The sequence below is a fragment of the Hemitrygon akajei genome, chromosome 6 (assembly GCF_048418815.1).
Source record: "Hemitrygon akajei chromosome 6, sHemAka1.3, whole genome shotgun sequence".
In the NCBI taxonomy this organism is placed as follows: Eukaryota; Metazoa; Chordata; class Chondrichthyes; order Myliobatiformes; family Dasyatidae; genus Hemitrygon; species Hemitrygon akajei.
This window is the reverse complement of record NC_133129.1, coordinates 113,358,449-113,377,444: the sequence shown is the minus strand read 5'-3', so window position 1 is coordinate 113,377,444 and position 18,996 is coordinate 113,358,449. Positions and strand designations below refer to the sequence as shown.

Genomic DNA, 18,996 nt, shown 5'->3' with positions numbered 1-18,996 from the left:
GGGAGATTTGATAGAGGTGTATAAAATTATGATGGGTACAGATAGAGTGAATGCAAGCAGGCTTTTTCCACTGAGGCTATGGGAGAAAAAAACCAGAGGACATGGGTTAAGGGTGAAGGGAAAAAAGTTAAAAGGGAACATTGGGGGGGGGGGGGGGGGGCTTCTTCGCACAGAGAGTGGTGGGAGTGTGTAATGAGCTGCCAGATGAAGTGGTGAATGCGGGCTCACTTTTAACATTTAAGAAAAACTTGAACAGGTATATGAATGAGAGGGGTATGGCCCAGGTGCAGGTCAGTGGGACTAGGTAGAAAAATGGTTCGGCACAGCCAAGAAGGGCCAAAAGGCCTGTTTCTGTGCTGTAATGTTCTATGGTTCTAAGCCTTTTCTCCTTGGAGCAACGGATGAGAGGTGACCTGATACAGGTGTATAAGATGATGAGAGTCATTGATCGTGTGGATAGTCAGAGGCTTTTTCCCAGGACTGAAATGGTTGCCACAAGAGGACATAGGTTTAAGATGCTGGGGAGTAGGTACAGAGGAGATGTCGGGGGTAAGTCTTTTACTCAGAGAGTGGTGATTACGTGGAATGGGCTGCCAGCAACGGTGGTGGAGGCAGATACGATAGTGTCTTTTAAGGGACTTTTGGAGCTTAGAAAAATAGAGGGCTATGGGTAAGCCTAGTAATTTCTAAGATAGGCACAACTTTGTGGGCCAAAGGGCCCGTGTTGTGCTGTAGGTTTTCTATGTTTTTTTTAAGTTGTGTAATGCATGCCAGACCTGTTGGGGAACTGGAATTGAAAGGAAAATGTTGGCAATGCCCAGCAATGTCAGTGGAGTGAGAACTTCAGAATTAATATTATAGATACCTTATAAAAGAGTTGGCTAGGCCTGATACAAACAGACAAAGCTGAAAGGGTTGAATCTGAAATCAAGTCGAGTCTGAAATGCTGCATTGTGCCCTACCAGGATTCACTGGAGTAAGGTGGAAGACACAAACAGATGGGTCAGAGTGCGATGGAAATATCAAGTGAACAGGCTTGAAGCTCGGCGTCACTCTTACAGATTGAAATGGTGTAGTCACTCAATCTGTGTTTGGTTTCTCAGTTGCAGAGGAGACCACACTGCAAGTGAAAGTGAGGACATGGAGAACTTGTTCTGCTCTGTCCAGCTGAGGGAGGAAGAGGTGATATGTGAGAAATGGATGACATACAGTCAAAGGCTTTGTCATCTCCAGTAAAGCGAATCCTTGGAATAAAGCTAGACACCTCAGCGTCATCTGTGTGGAAAGCTTCATTGTTAGAGCAGATACCACAAAGACTGAAGAACTAGGAGACAACAGCAGCATTCTTCCAGGAGGTAGGATGGGAATAAGTGTAGTTCAGACAGCTGGAGATTTCAATGTGTGTGTAAAGAGTGTTTGCCGTAAGACACAGACAGAATAATCCAGAACTGGAAGATGAAAATTAGCAATGCAAGTAATTATTTTTTTGAGTTCTGTATGATTGCAGAAACAGAACCAATTGTTACCAAGGGAACTGCTGGTAACAGTTACCAATGGCACAAGAACTGAGGGACAGGGCCCTGACTTGGCCTGAAATAAGCTATATTCCATATATCCCACAAAAAGCCAGAGTTGGTTTGTGCCCAAGTTACACCTTGCTATTAGACCTGGAGAGCAAATGTTTATTGCTAATACATCCTGCAACAAAGATAGAGAGATTCAAGAAAGGGCATAGATAAGGTGAGGGCAGAGTAGAAACTAAAAGGTCTTGCCTCTTGAAGATTAACTCTGTTTCTCATCCCACAGCTGCTGCCTGGTTTCCTGGTTATTGCTGACATTTTTGTTTTAATTTCAGACTTCGAGCAGCTGATTAAAATAAAAATTCAGGCCTGCTGGCATCAAAGCAAATCACAACCATTCACTGCCAAGCTCTCTCTATGCATGGCATGTGGGTAAGGTGTCAGAAACTAGACAGGTAGCTTAGTTCCTTGAGCAGGAGATAGGCCAGTTTCTAGCACTCACTCTACATATCAGGGAGCCTGTTATACAACCAATCTGCTCATTTTTGGGAAGGTGAGAGGAACCACGTGGGTGCAGTGACAATGTGCAAGCTCTACCCAGACTGCACCTGAGGTCAGGATAGAAACTGGGTCTCTAGCACCGCGAAGCAGTGGCCCTACTAGCTGTGTCACACTACTGCCTTTAAACTCACTGGCACAAAAATACTGGAAATACGTAGGTCAGGAGGCATAATGAGAGAAAAACAAATAATATTTCAGATTGACATTTTTTTAAAAATCTTTTGACTTTTGAGAAAATTAAGAGATTAAAGATGTTTTGAGTTGAGCTAAAGTAAGGAGGCTACAGAAAACAAAAGGGAGGTTCATGACAGGGCAGAGACCAGGGTTTGAGTGTCGGTAGGAAGTGTTGCCATCCATCTTATCAATACCTGTCGTAATTCTAAACATTTCTTTAAGGACAAATCCCACAAATTCTCTTAAGTTTAGACTGGTATACGTTCCCCAAGCCCTCAATCTTACAGACTTGACTTTACTTCAGCATTTGGAGCGTGGGCCTGAATGGGACACACTTTCCCATCCACCACTCACCCACAGCGTGGAATATCTAGGAGAATGCTTCAGTTTGAACCTTCAGGTAACAGTATTAATGCTGCAATATGGATTTTCATTAAACTCTTAGTCGAGCCAAATGGACAGACAGAGCCTGTCTGATGGTGAAGCCAGATAGTACCATTTTCCTATGATCTTGAAGCTAGAGGAGAAAACCTCATACTCTATGACCTTGAAGTAGGCCAAAAGCAGTTAATTATATTATTGCTAAACTCTTCTGAAGTGTTTTCTAAATGCTCATAAGCAACAAAAGGCTTCTATAATGAAACAAAGCAATGTTACTTAAGTAAATTGGTGAGAAAGTGATGGGAGACCATCACTTATCTGGGTCTCCCAAAAATAAAAGAACAAGGAATTATGAAGATGGGAAGCAGCCAAGTTTTCCTTCCTTATTGTTGCTGGGGTAATAAATGGCGTCATCCTGTGTGAAGCAATTCCACAGCTGCAACAATGCAATTTTACTGTGAGCTGGAGCTGCAAGATTAGACAATAAATCCAGTATCAGGAATCCAGTCTCTTAAAAAAAACACCCCAATCAACACAGCACAACACATCTTCAGTGTTTAAACAACACCCTCAGCCTTCCCCCAGCACTGTTCATCAGATTAGGAAGGCTGATGGTGCATCACCCAAAGCACTATGCCCACAACAACACAATACACCTGCAGCACTGCCATTGGGGAGGGGGGAGCTGACAGATCATAATTCATTAGAGGTGATATTACTGGGAGAATAAGGGGGTGTTGATAATTCGAGGTTGAACAAGGGAACACCAAGATGAGAGATGGGAAAGGATGGCTGGTCCCTTGCTGTGGAGAGGAGGGTCAACAGGGAGGGGAAGGGGCAAAGGGTAGGAATCACAGAGGGGAGGAGCAAAGAGTGGAGTGACACAGGGATGGGAGAGTAAAAGGTGCAGAGTCACAGGGATGTTGATGTTGGTGAGGGGGTGGTTACAAGGAGCAGAAGGACAAAAAGCTAGGGGAGAGAAAGAACACATGGTGGGGGGGGGTTTACAGGGAGGAGAAGAGCAAAGGCTGGGAGGGGTTACTGGATGACGGTCACCAATTTGGGAGAGGCGAAGGGCGACGTCAAGTAGAGGTAAAGGGGTCATGAGGGGATTGCTCAGGCCCGTTGTCATGGGGACTGCAACCCCGGCCTGCAGTGCCACTATGGAGACCTGCCCCCCCCCAACAAGGTTTCTCCCCGGGGCCACTCACCTGAATCAGCACCTTGACGTACATAAGCGGGTGTGACAGGACAGTGAGTCCCGCCCCAAGGTACAACTGGCTCAACGTGTCCGCCATTGCCGGCTCACCGAGCAGCGCCGGAACTGTGTCCCCGGCAGTAGGCGGGCTGCGGAAGTGACGAGCGGCACGTCGGGTTCCCTTCACGGACGCTGGCGGATTCAACCCTCCCCCTTCCAATTCCCTCTACACCCTTCAATTCCCCCTCCTCTCCAATCCTCCTCCACTCCCCCTCGTCCCTCCCCTTCAATCCTCCTTCTCCCCCTCCCCTCCAATCCTCCTCCCCCTCCACCCTCTTCTCCTCCCTCCCCTCCTCCTCCCCCTAATCCCCTCCACTCCCCCTGCCCCCTCCACTCCTCTCCACTACCCCTAACCCCTCTCCAATCTACCTCCCCTCTCCTCCTCCTCTCTAGTCCCCTAACCCCCCTCCAATCCTCCTCCCACTCCCCTTATTCCCCTCCCCTCCACTCCCTTCCCCTTCCTCCCCTCACCTCCCCCTAATCCCCTACCCTTCCCCTCCTATCCTCATTCCCCTCCACCCTCTCCTCCTCCCTCCCCTTCTCCTCCCTAATCCCCTCCACTCCTCTCCACCCCTCCAATCCTCCTCCTCTCCTCCTTTCCACTCCCCCTCCACCCTCTTCTCCTCCCTCCCCTCCACTCCTCCTCCCTAATCCCCTCCACTCCCCCTGCCCCCTCCACTCCTCTCCACTACCCCTAACCCCTCTCCAATCTACCTCCCCTCTCCTCCTCCTCTCTAGTCCCCTAACCCCCCTCCAATCCTCCTCCCACTCCCCTTATTCCCCTCCCCTCCACTCCCTTCCCCTTCCTCCCCTCACCTCCCCCTAATCCCCTCCCCTTCCCCTCCACCCTCTCCTCCTCCCTCCCCTTCTCCTCCCTAATCCCCTCCACTCCTCTCCACCCCTCCAATCCTCCACCCCTTCTCCAATTCCCCCTCCCCTCCAATCCTCCTCCTCTCTTCCTTTCCACTCCCCTTCCTCCCCCTGATCCCCTCCCTCTCCACTCCTCCTAACCCCTTCCCCACTTCTCCCAACTTCCCTCTCTGTTTCTCACTCTTCCCCCCCCCCCCATCAATCGGTAATGTATGGGATGGTCAGGAATCCTTCAGAATCAGGTTTATTATTACTGATATATGTAGTGAAATTTATTGTTTTGTGGGAACAATGCAATACATTAAAAATTTATATAAGTTACACTAAGAAAAAGTGTAAAAAGAGATCAAAGGTAAGGTAGTGTTCATGGAGTGTTGAGAAATCTGATGGCGAAGGGCAGAAGCTGTTCCTAGCAACACGCACAACACTCTGGAGGAACTCAGCAGGTCGGGCAGCATCTGTGGAAACGAGCAGTTAACGTTCGGGCGGAGACCCTTCGTCAGGACTGGTTGCTTTGACCCCAGCATCTGTAGTGTACTTTGTGTTTCCGAGAAGCCATTCCTAAAATGCTGAATGTGTGTCTTCAGGCTTCTGTACCTCCTGGCTTATGGCAGCAATGCGAAGAGGGCCTGTCCTGGATGGTGGGGGTCCCCGATGATGGAGGCTGCCATATTGAGGCATCGCCTATTGAAGATGATGGGAAGGCTGATGCCCAATATGGAACTGCCTGAGTTTACAATCCACTGCAGCCTCCATACCAGCTGGTGATGTAACTGCTGTCCATGGAAAAGCTCGAGAAATTCGCTGGAGTCTCCAGTGACATGCCGTGTCTCCTCAAACTCCGAATGAAATATAGCTGCTGGCGTGTGTTCTTCGTAATTGTTGGACCCAGGATAGATCATGACCAGGTGGGCTTTCTCTGGGTGCTCCGCTTTCCTCCCACATTCCAAAGGTGAATGAGTTAGGGCTGGTTACGTTATGGGCGTGCTGTGTTGACAATGGAAACAGCAACACTTGTGGGCTGTCCCCAGGAAATCCTCAAACAACACATATTGATGTATGTTTTGACGCAAATAAAGCTCACTTAATCTAATCTTCAGAGTTGTTGATGCCCAGGAAGGTGAATCTGCTCACGCTCACTGCTGACCCCTTGATGAGGATTGGTGTGTGATCTCACAACTTCCCCTTCCTGAATGCCACAATCAGTTCTTTGGTCTTACTGGCATTGCAACACCACTCAGGCAGCCAATCTACCTTGCTGCTGTATGTCCCCTTGTCACCATTGGATACTCTGCCAGCAGTACTGGCCGTTCACAGCGTGGTTCAGTGATGCTGATGCTGATCCATTGCTCTGGAGACCTGGGTTCAAGCGTGACTCTGTGTGCAGTTTACTTGTGCTCAGTGTTTCCTTTGGGTGCTCCAGCTCTTTCACATCCCGACCACACCCCAGTTTGTAGGTTAAATGGCCTCCGGTATGTCGATATGTGGGTGAATATATGGAGGGGGTGTGGTTGATAGGAATGTGAAGAGAATAAGATTATTAGGATTAAGATATGATTAGTATAAATGGGTGTTTGATGTTCAGCTTGGATGGTGAGGGCTGAAGGGCCTGTATCTATCCTGTATCCCACTGGTGTTGCACCTTTACAGCACGACTTTGGATACTGTTGAGAAGGATGACCTACTGGGAGGAGCGGCAGTGACCAGGTCTCTGATACAGAGTCAGTCTGGTGCTGTGGCTCAGAAGAGTAGAGAGCTGAAAAGGACTGCTGTACTAATCAAGGAATAGAGAGGAGATTTTACAGATGCTTCCTATGTGTCAGGGTCAGGGATGTCTTGGATTGGATCCATGACATTCTAAACGGGAAGGGGGAGCAGCCAATACGAGGAAATCTGCTGGAAATTCAAACAACACACACAAAACGCTGGTGGAATCAGCATCTATAAGGAGAAACGCCATCAGCATCTAAACGCCAGGCAGCATCTATAAGGAGAAGCACTGTCGACATTTCGGGCCGAGACCCTTCGTCAGGACTAACTGAAGGGAAAGATACTAAGAGATTTGAAAGTAGTGGGGGGAAGGGGGAAATGCGAAATGATAGAGAAGACCGGAGGGGGTGGGATGAAGCTAAGAGCTGGAAAGGTGATTGGCGAAAGTGATACAGAGCTGGAGAAGGGAAAGGATCATGGGACGGGAGGCCTTGGGAGAAAGGGGGGGGGGGGGGAACACCAGAGGGAGATGGAGAACAGAGATGGGCAGAGAGAGAGAAAAAAACAAACAACTAAATACGTCAGGGATGGAGTAAGAAGGGGAGGAGGGGCATTAACGGAAGTTAGAGAAGTCAATGTTCATGCCATCAGGTTGGAGGCTATCCAGCCGGTATATAAGGTGTTGTTCCTCCAACCTGAGTTTGGATTCATTTTGACAGTAGAGGAGGCCATGATATAGACATATCAGAATGGGAATGGGATGTGGAATTAAAATGTGTGGCCACTGGGAGATCCTGCTTTCTCTGGCAGACTGAGCGTAGGTGTTCAGCAAAACGGTCTCCCAGTCTGCGACAGGTCTCACCAATATATAAAAGGCCACACCGGGAGCACCGGATGCAGTATACCACACCAGCCGACTCACAGGTGAAGTGTCGACTCACCCGGAAGGACTGTCTGGGGCCCTGAATGGTGGTGAGGGAGGAAGTGTAAGGGCAGGTGTAGCACTTGTTCCGCTTACAAGGATAAGTGTTAGGAGGGAGATTGGTGGGAAGGGATGGGGGGAATGAGTGGACAAGGGAGTCACGTAGGGAATGATCCCTGCGGAAAGCAGAAAGGTGGGGGGAGGGAAAGATGTGCTTGATAGTGGGATCCCGTTGGAGGTGGCGGAAGTTACGGAGAATTATATGTTGGACCTGGAGGCTGGTGGGGTGGTGGGTAAGGACAAGGGGAACCCTATCCCGAGTGGGGTGGTGGGCAGATGGGGTGAGTGCAGATGTGCGGGAAATGGGAGAGATGTGTTTGAGAGCAGAGTTGAAATGTAAAGCCTCATCCTGAGAGCAGATGCGGCGGAGACGGAGGAATTGTGAGAAGGGGATAGCATTTTTGCAAGAGACAGGGTGGGAAAAGGAATAGTCCAGGTAGCTGTGAGAATCTGTAGGCTTATAGTAGATATCAGTAGATAGGCCATCTCCAGAGATGGAGACAGAAAGATCAAGAAAGGGGAGGGAGGTTTCGGAAATGGACCAGGTAAATTTGAGGGCAGGGTTGGAGGCAAAGTTAATGAAGTCAACGAGCTCAGCGTGCGTGCAGGAGGCAGCACCAATGCAGTCGTCCATGTAGCGAAGGAAAAGAGGGGGACGGATACCCGTACAGACTTGGAACATGGACTGTTCCACAAAGCCAACAAAAAGGCAGGCATAACTGGGACCCATACGGGTGCTCATGGCTACACCCTTGGTTTGGAGGAAGTGGGAGGAGCCAAAGGAGAAATTATTGAGAGTAAGAACTAATTCTGCTAGACAGAGGAGAGTGGTGGTAGAGGGGAATTGGTTAGGTCTGGAATCCAAAAAGAAGCCAAGAGCTTTAAACTGTCCGGGTGGGGGATGGAGGTATATAGGGACTGGATGTCCATGGTGAGAAAATTCAAAGCGTGAGAAGTGTCATGAACATAGGTGGGAAGAGATTGAACAAGGGGGAATAAGACAGTGTCAAGGTATGCAGAAATGAGTTCGGTGGGGCAGGATCAAGCTGAGACAATAGGTCTACCTGGACAGGCAGGCTTGTGGATCTTGGGTAGGAGGTAGAAACGGGAAGTGCGGGGTGTGGGAACTATGAGGTTGGTGGCAGTGGATGGGAGATCCCCAGAGCTGATAAGGTTGGTGATGGTATAGGAGACAATGGCCTGGTGCTCCTTAGTGGGGCCATGATCAAGGGGTAAATAAGAGGAGGTATCAGAGAATTGTCGCTGTGCCTCGGCCAGGTAGAGGTCAGTACGTGTGGTAAACTATGTATACCTGTCTGGACATGCCCCTCTGCTGACTGCTCCTGTGGCTCCTCCCACAGACCCCTGTATAAAGGCAATTGGGGCACTGCTCCTCCCTCAGTCTTCGAGATGTTGTGCTCCCTTTTTGCTGTTAATAAAAGCCTATCATTCACTTCCAGTCTCCTAGAGTTATTGATGGTGCATCAATTTTATTAACAGCAATTTTAAAACATGGAGAGCATTTTACGACCCAACAGATTGGATCTCGACTCTCAATCCCAGGAAGCCGGCAACGCTTTCGAACTCTGGCTAGCATGCTTCGAATCGTACCTGGAGGAGATTCAAATGACCGAGCCTGCCACGATGCGCAGAGTTCTCCTCTCCAGGGTCAGTCCACAGGTCTACTCCATGATCAGGGACCAGCTGAACTACCAGGGCGCGATGGACACCCCTAAAAGACAGTACCTGCGGCCGGTGAACACCATCTATGCAAGACATCGCTTAGCGACACAGCAGCAGCAGGCAGGAGAGTCGAGCGCTGAGTTTGTCCGGGCCCTACAGACACTCGTGCGGGCCTGCGACTGCAGGGGCTGATGGTGGAACAGCATGCGGAGCTCCTGGTACGAGATGCCTTCGTCACGGGGATCAGGTCAGTGTATGTGCGCCAGCGGCTGCTGGAACACGCCAATCTTACCTTACGTTCAGCGATCAAGCTGGCCGACACACTGGAGGCTGCTCTGCACAACGCTGACGCTCTCCAGGCACGCGATCTCCCGCCGGCCTCGTGGACGTCGCAGCCCCTGCAACCCGCCGGCGAATTGGCCTCGGCTGCTGCCATTCGCAAGTCCGCAAAGTGTTACTTCTGCGGACTCGAGAAGCACCCCCAAAAACGCTGCCCAGCCCAAGCAGCTACCTGCTCCAGCTGCGGAAAGAAGGGCCACTTTGCCAAGGCCTGTAAGTCCAAACCGTGAGCGGGGTCGAGCACCGCGTGCGAGGCATGGGGGTCGCCATCTTGGTCGCTGCCATCTTGCCTGCCCGCCGCGTGCGAGGCAAGGGGGCGGCCATCTTGATCGGCGCCACCTCGCACCGCCTCCGACCCACGGGTGCTTACCGGGCACCAAGACGGCGATTCAACTCTGGCTTCCGTGACCCTCGACCAAAGTGCTCCACACCAGCTTGCAAGGTCAATGATGGACATCCTGGTGGAGGGGCGCTGGAGTAGCTGCCTGTTTGACACAGGCAGCACTGAGAGTTTTATTCACCCGGACACAGTGCAACGCTGTGGACTCGTGACACGGCCGGTAAGCCAGACAGTCACCATGGCTTCTGGGTCGCATACAACAGACATCCGGGGGGGTTGTGTAGTGACATTGGTGGTGCAGGGCACAGAATATCGGGACTTTGTCTTACTGGTCATACCTCAACTGTGTGCCCCTGTGTTATTGGGGCTCGACTTCCAGAGCCACCTGAAGAGTGTAACAATGGAGTATGATGGGCCCCTCCCACCAATAACTGTGAGAAATCTTCAGTTCTGTAGGAATTTGTCACATACCCCACTACTGACCCCCCCCCCACACACACACACACACACACACACACACACACACACACACACACACACACACACACACACACACACACACACACACACACACCCCACCCAACAGCCGCGCTATGGACACCACTTGCGGCCTCTCCACCCTCAAGATCCCTCCCCCACCGCTGTTAGCCAACCTGACCCCTGACTGTAAACCTGTGGCAACTAAAAGCAGGAGGTACAGCGTGGGGGACAGGGCCTTCATTCAGTCAGAGGTGCAGCGGCTGCTCAGGGAGGGGATCATTGAGCCAAGCACAAGTCCTTGGAGGGCCCAGGTGGTCGTTGTTCGGAACGGGCAGAAAAATAGGATGGTCGTGGACTATAGCCAGACCATCAATAGGTTCACGCAGCTTGACGCGTATCCCCTACCCCGCATCATGGATATGGTCAATCAGATAGTTCGATACAAGGTGTACTCGACCGCCTGATAGAATTGACCTGTAAATATACTTGTCAGAAACTTCGCCCCATGGGGACTCTCTTTTAAAACAAAGGAGGGGTGAATGTGGTAAACTATGTATACCTGTCTCGACACGCCCCTCTGCTGACTGCTCCTGTGGCTCCTCCCACAGACCCCTGTATAAAGATTGGGGCACTGCTCCTTCCTCAGTCTTCGAGATGTTGTGCTCCCTTTTTGCTGTTAATAAAAGCCTATCGTTCACTTCCAGTCTCCTAGAGCTATTGATGGTGCATCAGTATGCCAGACAACAACAGCTGCCCCCTTATCAGCAGGTTTTATAGTGAGGTTGGGATTGGTACCGAGGGAGCGGAGAGCAGAGCATTCGGAAGGAGTTAGGTTGGAATTGGAACAGGGTGTGGTGAAGTTGAGACGGTTGATGTCCCGTCGGCAATTAGCAATAAAGAGATCCAGAACAGGCAGAAGACCAGAGCGGGGTGTCCATGAAGAGGAGGAGGGTTGAAGACGGGAGAAGGGGTCATCGGTGGGGGTAGGAGAGTCCTTGCCAAAGAAATAAGCTCAGAGACGGCCGGCGGAAGAAGAGTTCAGCATCATGGCATACGCAGAACTCGCTGAGGTGTGGGTGAAGTGGGACAAAAGTGAGGCCCTTACTGAGGACAGAGCGCTCTGCCTCGGAGGGAATGGTAAAGACCCGGCACGGATGAGAGATGGGATCAGAGGGGGGAGGGAGGCTGGTAGTGTCAGTGGAGAGAGAAGGATTGGGGTGAGAGGAAGATGGAGCTTCTGAGGGCCCAGGAGCTGACGATGGGATCTGAGGGAGAGGGGATTGCAGAGTGGTGGTGGGGGAAGAGGAGACGGGAGTCACAATCGCAGCATGTGAAGACCCGGTCTGGAGTTCAAGGCTGGAGTCGCAGTCAGTGGTTGCGCAATCGCTTTGAAGCTGTCCATGGTCGTTGGAACCCGCGTTGATGATGCTGGAATCCAGGTTTTCAATATGCCCTGGGTTGCCGTTGATGATGCTGGAGTCCGGGTTTTCAATATGCCCTGGGTTGCTGGGGCAGCCGAGATCGACGGCTGGGCCTGAGGCCGCGATACGAAGTCCATGCTCTGGGGTCTGCAGATGGAAGATCTTGCGATCCTTGCAGGATGTGATAAAGTCAAAGAAACGGCGATTGCACGCATGGATCCGACGGAAGATGAAATAACGGACAGGTCCATTGCAAACGGAGAAAAAGGTGTCCTGGAGGCGTGGAAGGGATTGTGATAGGGACTCCAGGTACCTTCTCATGGCGGAGAGTGTCGCCCTCAGAGCTCGACGGGAGAAACAACGGGAGGCAGAGTCAATTAAATGTGAGTTCCTGGGATCCTCAGAAGGTCCAAATTGAGAAGCTCGAAAACGGATCCTGAAGCCAACTGGAGTCAGTTGGCGGCGGAGACACGTTCCAAGGAAGGATATATGGCTGTAATAGCGGGTCTGGGTCAAAATATGATTGAAAAGTTGAAGGGCTGAGGGAATTATAGATGGGGAGCAGCGAGAGAGCATTTCACTGAACTCCCGTCGAAGAGAAGATTTAAATTTCTTTAGTGTAGAAATTTACTGACAGAGGCTTCGCAGTAGTGAATTTAAAGAGCAAACACGAGGAAATCTGCAGATGCTGGAAATTCAAACAACACACACAAAATGCTGGTGGAACACAGTAGGCCAGGCAGCATCTATAAGGAGAAACACTGTCGACGTTTCAGGCTGAGACCCTTTGTCAGGACTCACTGAAAGGAAAGATAGTAAGAGATTTGAAAGTAGTGAGGGGAGGGGGAAATGCGAAATAATAGGAGAAGACTGGAGGGGGTGGGATGAAGTTAAGAGCTGGAAAGGTGATTGGTAAAAGTGATACAGAGCTGGAGAAGGGAAAGGATCATGGGATGGGAGGCCTCGGGAGAAAGAAAGGGGCCAGAAGTCTTGGTACATATTGGCACCAATGACATAGGTAGTGATGCACCATCAATAACTCACGCTGAGACTTAGGAAGTGAGATATCGGCTTTTATTGACTGGAAGAATAAACAGCACTACATCCTGGGGAAAATGAGGGAGAGCAGCAGCCCACAGTCGCCTTTATACAGGGGTCTGTGGGAGGAGCCACAGGAGCAGTCAGACAGGTATATCTAGTTCACCACATTCACCCCCCCTTTGTTTAAAAAAAATCCCCAAGTATATTTACAGGTTAAGTCTATCAGGTGGTCGAATCGTTCGCTGCGATCTACGTAGCTCCGGCTGCAATTGCACAGGTGCCGGAGGTGATGTTTGCACCGGAGGCGGAGAGTGGGTTGGTTCTGTCCCAACTGGAGGTGTCAGGGATCCCTGGCGTGTGAGCGAGGTCCCTGGAATAGACGCGTACGAGATGCCCGGTACATGAGCGTCGTGAGGAGTCTGGGTGTAGCACGGTGTGTGCGGTGTCACCTCGGGTACAGGGTTCATAGTTACCGTGGAGTTCGGGGTAGTGGTCTGCTGCTCCAGCGGGCGCCAGGTCGCGGACAGAGACCGTGTCCTCCCGTCCATCAGGCAAGACCACGTAGGCATACTGGGGATTAGCATGCAGGAGTTGAACCCTCTCGACCAGCGGTGAGTACTTATTACTCCTCGCATGTTTACGTAGCAGCACTCTGTGGGAGGAGCCACAGGAGCAGTCAGACAGGTATATCTAGTTCACCACAGGTAGGAAAAGGGAGGAGACCCTGAAGAGAGATTTTAGGGAGTTAGGTAGAGAGCTGAAAATCAGGACCTCCAGAGTAGTAATCTCAGGATTGTTGCCTGTGCTACATGCCAGTGAGAGTTAGAATAGGATGATTTGGTAGATTAATGCGTGGCTGAGGAAATGTGGAAGCAGGGCAGGGTTTAGATTTCATTGGGATCTCTTCTGAGGAAGGTATGACCTGTATAAAAAGGGACAGGTTACACTGGAACCTGAGGGGATAATGTCCTTGTGGGCAAGTTTGCTCAAGCTGTTCGAGAGGACTTAAACTAATTTGGCAGAGGAATGGGAAATGGAGTGATAGGGCTGAGGATGGGGCAGTTGGTTTACAAACAGAAGCAATGTGTAGTGAGACTCCTTGCAAGGAGAAGCTGATGATAGGGCAAAATTGCAGTCAATGGGATGTTACAATGTAAGAGAGGGACAAAATCAGAAAGGGTGATGAATACGGGACTGGAAGTTTAAAATAAAATTTATTATCTGAGTACATATATGTACATATATGAGTATTGTGAGCAGTGTTGGGCCTTTTATCTAAGAAGGAATGTGTTGACATTGGAAAGGGTTCAAAGGAGGCTCATGAAAATGATTCTGGTATTGAAAGGTTTATCAGATGAAAAGTGTTAATGGATCTAGGCCTGTACTCACTGGAATTCAGAAGAATGAGGGGGGAATCTCATTGAAACCTATTGAATATTGAAAGGCCTTGATAGAGTGGATGTGGAGAGGATGTTTCCTATAGCACGCATCCTCAGAATAGAGGGACGTCCACTTAGAACGGAGATGGAAAGTAATTTCTTTAGCCAGAGCATGGTGAATCTGTGGAATATGTTGTCACAGATGGCCGTGGAAGCCAAATTTTTTGGTCTATTTATGGCAGAGGTTAATAGATTCTTGATTAGTCAGGGCATGAAAGGATATGGGGAGAAGGCAGGACATTGGGGCTGAGAGGGAAATGGATCAGCCATGATGAAATGGCGGAGCAGACTAAATAGGCCAAAAGCCTAATTCTGCTCCTATATCTTATGGTTTTATTACAAAGAGACATTTTCCCTAATAGTGGTAATGCTCCATCCTGACCCAGAATACTGGTTTATGCAGTAAACACATCAGGCAACATCTGTGGATCAAAGTGTTGTTTGAGTTGACACCCTTTATCTGGACTAAAAGAGTAGAGTGGAGCTCTTACAAAAAAATAAGAGACATTTTGGGAATCAAAGTTGGCGGTGAAAACATCAATAATTTCAGATATGTAGATGACTTGGTGTTAATTGCAAGTACGGAGGAAGAACGACAAAACTTAATTGATATAGTTGTTGAAGAAAGTGCAAAAATGGGTCTGTCTATCAATTGCAAAAAGACGGAATGTATGGTGATATCCAAAAAGAAGGAGAATCCTATCTGCAGGCTGAGAATGAACAGGGAAGACATAAAACAAGTATAGAACTTTTGCTACTTAGGAAGCTGGGTGACATCAGATGGCAGGTCATGGACATCAAAAGAAGAATAGGGATAGCAAAAGACACCTTTACGAGAGTGAAGAGTATACTGACCAACACTAAATTAGGCATGACAACCCGCCTCAGAGTACTGAAATGTTACGTTTATCCAGTTATGTTATATGGTTCAGAATGTTGGACAATATCTAGTAACATGAAAAAATGAATTGAAGCAGCAGAGATGTGGTTTTTGAGGAGGATGCAAAGAATATCGTGGATGAAACGAATATCTAACGAGAATAGCATGAACAGAGCAAGTACAAAAAGAGAAATAATATATGAGATCATGAAAAGGCAACGTAACTTCATTGGACATGTGATTAGGAAAGAGGAATTAGAATGCACGGTAATTATGGGAAAGATTGAAGGGAAGAAAGCAAGAGGAAGGCAAAGACAAATGATGCTGGAGACAGCAGCCAGAGAACTGGAAATGAATGCCAATGAATTGATCCACTTGACCCGAAACAGGAGTGTGTGGGCCATGGCAGACAAAGCTCAAACTGGGCATGGCACCTGATGGTAATGATGATGATGGAGATAGCTGATGTTGGAATTGGTTGTCTTTATATGTTTTTAATAAGATATTAGTGAATTAATGCAAAAGAAAAATCATAGTTTCACTAATACACAACTTGAATTTGTAACTTGTATATTTAGTATTTGTCTCCACCAATTGGCAGAAGAGTGATATAGCAGATATGTTATGGTTTGTCACCTTTTCATTTTTCATTGGTTATCTCAACACACGTGCTGTGACTGACTTTTATTGGGTCTTTCTTTATCCTAGGAATTTGTCTTCACTCAAGTTCAAAAGTGCCAGCCTCTGAAAACATTGCCATCTTTGTTTCTTTGTCTCCTTGAGGTTTCATATGCCCTGTATCTGTTCTTTTGTTTAATTTAAAAACTAAACAATTGTGAAGCAATACATTTTCACTTTCTGTTGGACTCCTAAAAGAACCTGGTGATTGAGGAATCACTAGATCCCATTGTGGATCCGGGTAAGGAGAGGTATTGGGCAGACGTTGGAGGAAACAGTGGAAAAGTGACAGGTTGGGAGTGATAGATGGAGGTGACAGAGAGCGACAGGTGATGGAATCTGATTGGAGACAAAGGTGAAGCATGGAACCAAGTAATGGAAGATGGCAATAGCAGGGGAAAGGAGACTCCGCGGGAGAAGTGAATGGGTAATGGATTAGGTGGGTTGTGGGGGAAATAACTGGGAGATGGGTTAGAAAGAAGATGGTGTAAGAAAGGGCCTAGGTAAAGAACAAGGAGAGAGAATGGAACAGAGGGGGAAGCTACTCAGATGAAATACAGGGTGCTGATCCCCTAGTTTAAGTTTGGCCTCACCCTTGCATTGGAGAATGCTGAGGACAGACATGTTGATGTGGCAATAGCAAAGGGGTGGGCGGATGTTGAAATGCCTGGCAAATGGGAGCTCCAGATATCCATGGTGGATAAAGTACAGGCTCAGAAAAGCCTTGCCTGGTCTACGATGTGGGGTGGGAAGGGGAAGATATAACTTCTGTGAATGTGAAAGGAAATGAATGGAAAGATGCTTCATCTACACAACCAACTGAGTTTTCTGTAGCACTGCATTTTGTTCTAGGTTCCAGTCTTTAAAATCTCTGAGAAAATGCATGGTCACATGTTCCATCTTTGGAATTCATTTAACTGTGGCTTTATTTTTAGAATAGGAGAGTTTTCCTGGTAATCTAGAGAGCACTTAACTTCCATCAACATTAGTGTGTCTTGCTGAAGGGTCTTGGCTTGAAATGTCGACTGTACTCTTTTCCATAGATGCTGCCTGGCCTGCTGAGTCCGTCCAGCATTTTGTGTCCAGATGCTCCGGATTTCCAGCATCTGCAGATTTTCACTTGTTAGTGTGCTGATTGTCTGGTGGCTTTTCTACACCACAACCAGTCACCAGACTCAAACGCAGGCTGTGCTCTGGTCAGAATGTTTACATTTTTTGCTGCCACAATATTTTTACAATTTTGTTGTAAAGCTAGACAGGATGGTGAAGAAGGTGCTTGGCACGCTGGCTTTCACTGTGTACGAGAGTTGGGATATCCAGATACAGTTGTACAGGACATTGATTATGCTCCAATTAAGAGTATTGTGTGCAGTTCTGGTCACCCAGCTAAGAGAATGATGGGAAGTGTGCAGAAGTGATTCACGAGGACGATGCTGGCACTGGAGGGCTGAGACTTTCATCCCCTGGAGATTAGGAGGCTGAAGGGTGACATTACAGAGGGGCATAGACAAAATCAGTGGAGACAGTCCACCTTTCCCCAGGAGAGTCCCAAAACTAGCATGGAAAGATTTCAAACAACACACATAAAATGCTGGTGGAACACAGCAGGCCAGGCAGCATCTATAGGGAGAAGCGCTGTCGATGTTTCGGGCCGAGACCCTTCGTCAGGACCAACTGAAAGGAGAGATACTAAGAAATTTGAAAGTAGTGGGGGGAGGGGGAAATGCGAAATGATAGAGAAGACCGGAGGGGGTGGGATGAAGCTAAGAGCTGGAAAGGTGATTGGTGAAAGTGATACCGAGCTGGAGAAGGGAAAGGATCATGGGACGGGAGGCCGGGAGCAAGAAGGGGGAGGGGGGGAGCACCAGAGGGAGATGGAGAACAGGCAGGGTGATGGGCAGAGAGAGAGAGAGAAAAAAAAACAAACAACTAAATATGTTAGGGATGGGGTAAGAAGGGGAGGAGGGGCATCAATGGAAGTTAGAGAAGTCAATGTTCATACCATCAGGTTGGAGGCTACCCAGCCATTATATAAGGTGTTGTTCCTCCAACCTGAGTTTGGATTCATCTTGACAGTAGAGGAGGCCATAGATAGACATATCAGAATGGGAATGGGACATGGAATTAAAATATGTGGCCACTGGGAGATCCTGCTTTCTCTGGCAAAGATTTTAGGTGAGAGGGGAAAGATTCAGGTTAAAGAGGACCTGAGGAGCAAGTTTTCCCACACAGGTGCTGGTGGGTGCATGGAATGAACTGCCAGAGGGGGTGGTAGATGCAGCATTTACAGCAAAATATTTAAAAGGCATTTGGAAAAGTTCATGGTTAAGACGGATTCATTGGGATATGAGCCAATTGCAGGCAATGGGATGAATTTGGGTTACTTAGCTGTTTGTTTGAGTTGGGCCAAGGGGCATGTTTCGGTGCTGTACAACTTTATAGCTCCATCACAATGTGCTTGAAGTTATTAATTTTGCAAATCAGACACTGACATGGTGCTTGGGAAAGTTTTGTACAACTCCTTCCTGAATGATGGAAGGCAATATGGTAACCCAAGTCAGTGTAGAATCTGGGATTCGATATCATTTGGATTGAATGTGATAATGAGAGTCCATAGTCAGAATTCAATCAGAGGACTCCATGCAGACTGTTCAACAGAATTCAGGTGTGGGATAGCATGCAGACTTCATCAGACAATGGGCTGTAATTCAATCAGAGGACTGCATGCAGACTGTTCAATGGACAATTGGTTGTAATTCAGTCACAGGATAGCATGAATCAAGTCAAACAAGTGGAAACAATCAAAAGTTGGAGTTCAGTACTAAGAATAGAAAGGGCTCTGGAATTGGTTAAAGGAACACAAATAGTGGAATTAAATATTGACACAAGCAAAGGGATTCAATGAATCCTATATGGTCATGAGATTTGATACAAGGTAGATCGCAGGCAGAGGGACTGGGATCTATTAAAGGGCACAGTTTAGGGAGAGGGACTGTGATTCGAAGGTTGGTGGTGTTATGGATACTGTAGATAGTTGTCATTGGTTACATTAGGACATTAACAGGATGCTGAACTGTGCTGAGAATTGGCAGATGAGTTCAATTCAGAAAAGTATTTAGTGACAAACATGAGGCGACTAAATGAGCTAAGAGCGCATGGTATTACAGGAAAGGTAGTAGCATGAACAGAAGATTGGCTGACTGGCAGGAGGCAAAGAGGGAATGAAGCAGGCACTTTCT

The 18,996-nt window shown here is 48.4% G+C and overlaps 1 protein-coding gene across 1 annotated transcript in view; it reads right to left on the bottom strand.

Moving 5' to 3' along the window:
- Window positions 1–4,001, bottom strand: part of mtch2 (mitochondrial carrier homolog 2) — a 51,679-nt gene extending 47,678 nt beyond the window's left edge. The window contains exon 1 of the mRNA XM_073049065.1: window positions 3,848–4,001. Within this exon, the coding sequence (XP_072905166.1) occupies window positions 3,848–3,934 (87 nt within the window). The 5' untranslated portion in view covers window positions 3,935–4,001. The remainder of the gene's footprint in view (window positions 1–3,847) is intronic.
- Window positions 4,002–18,996: the final 14,995 nt, after the last annotated feature.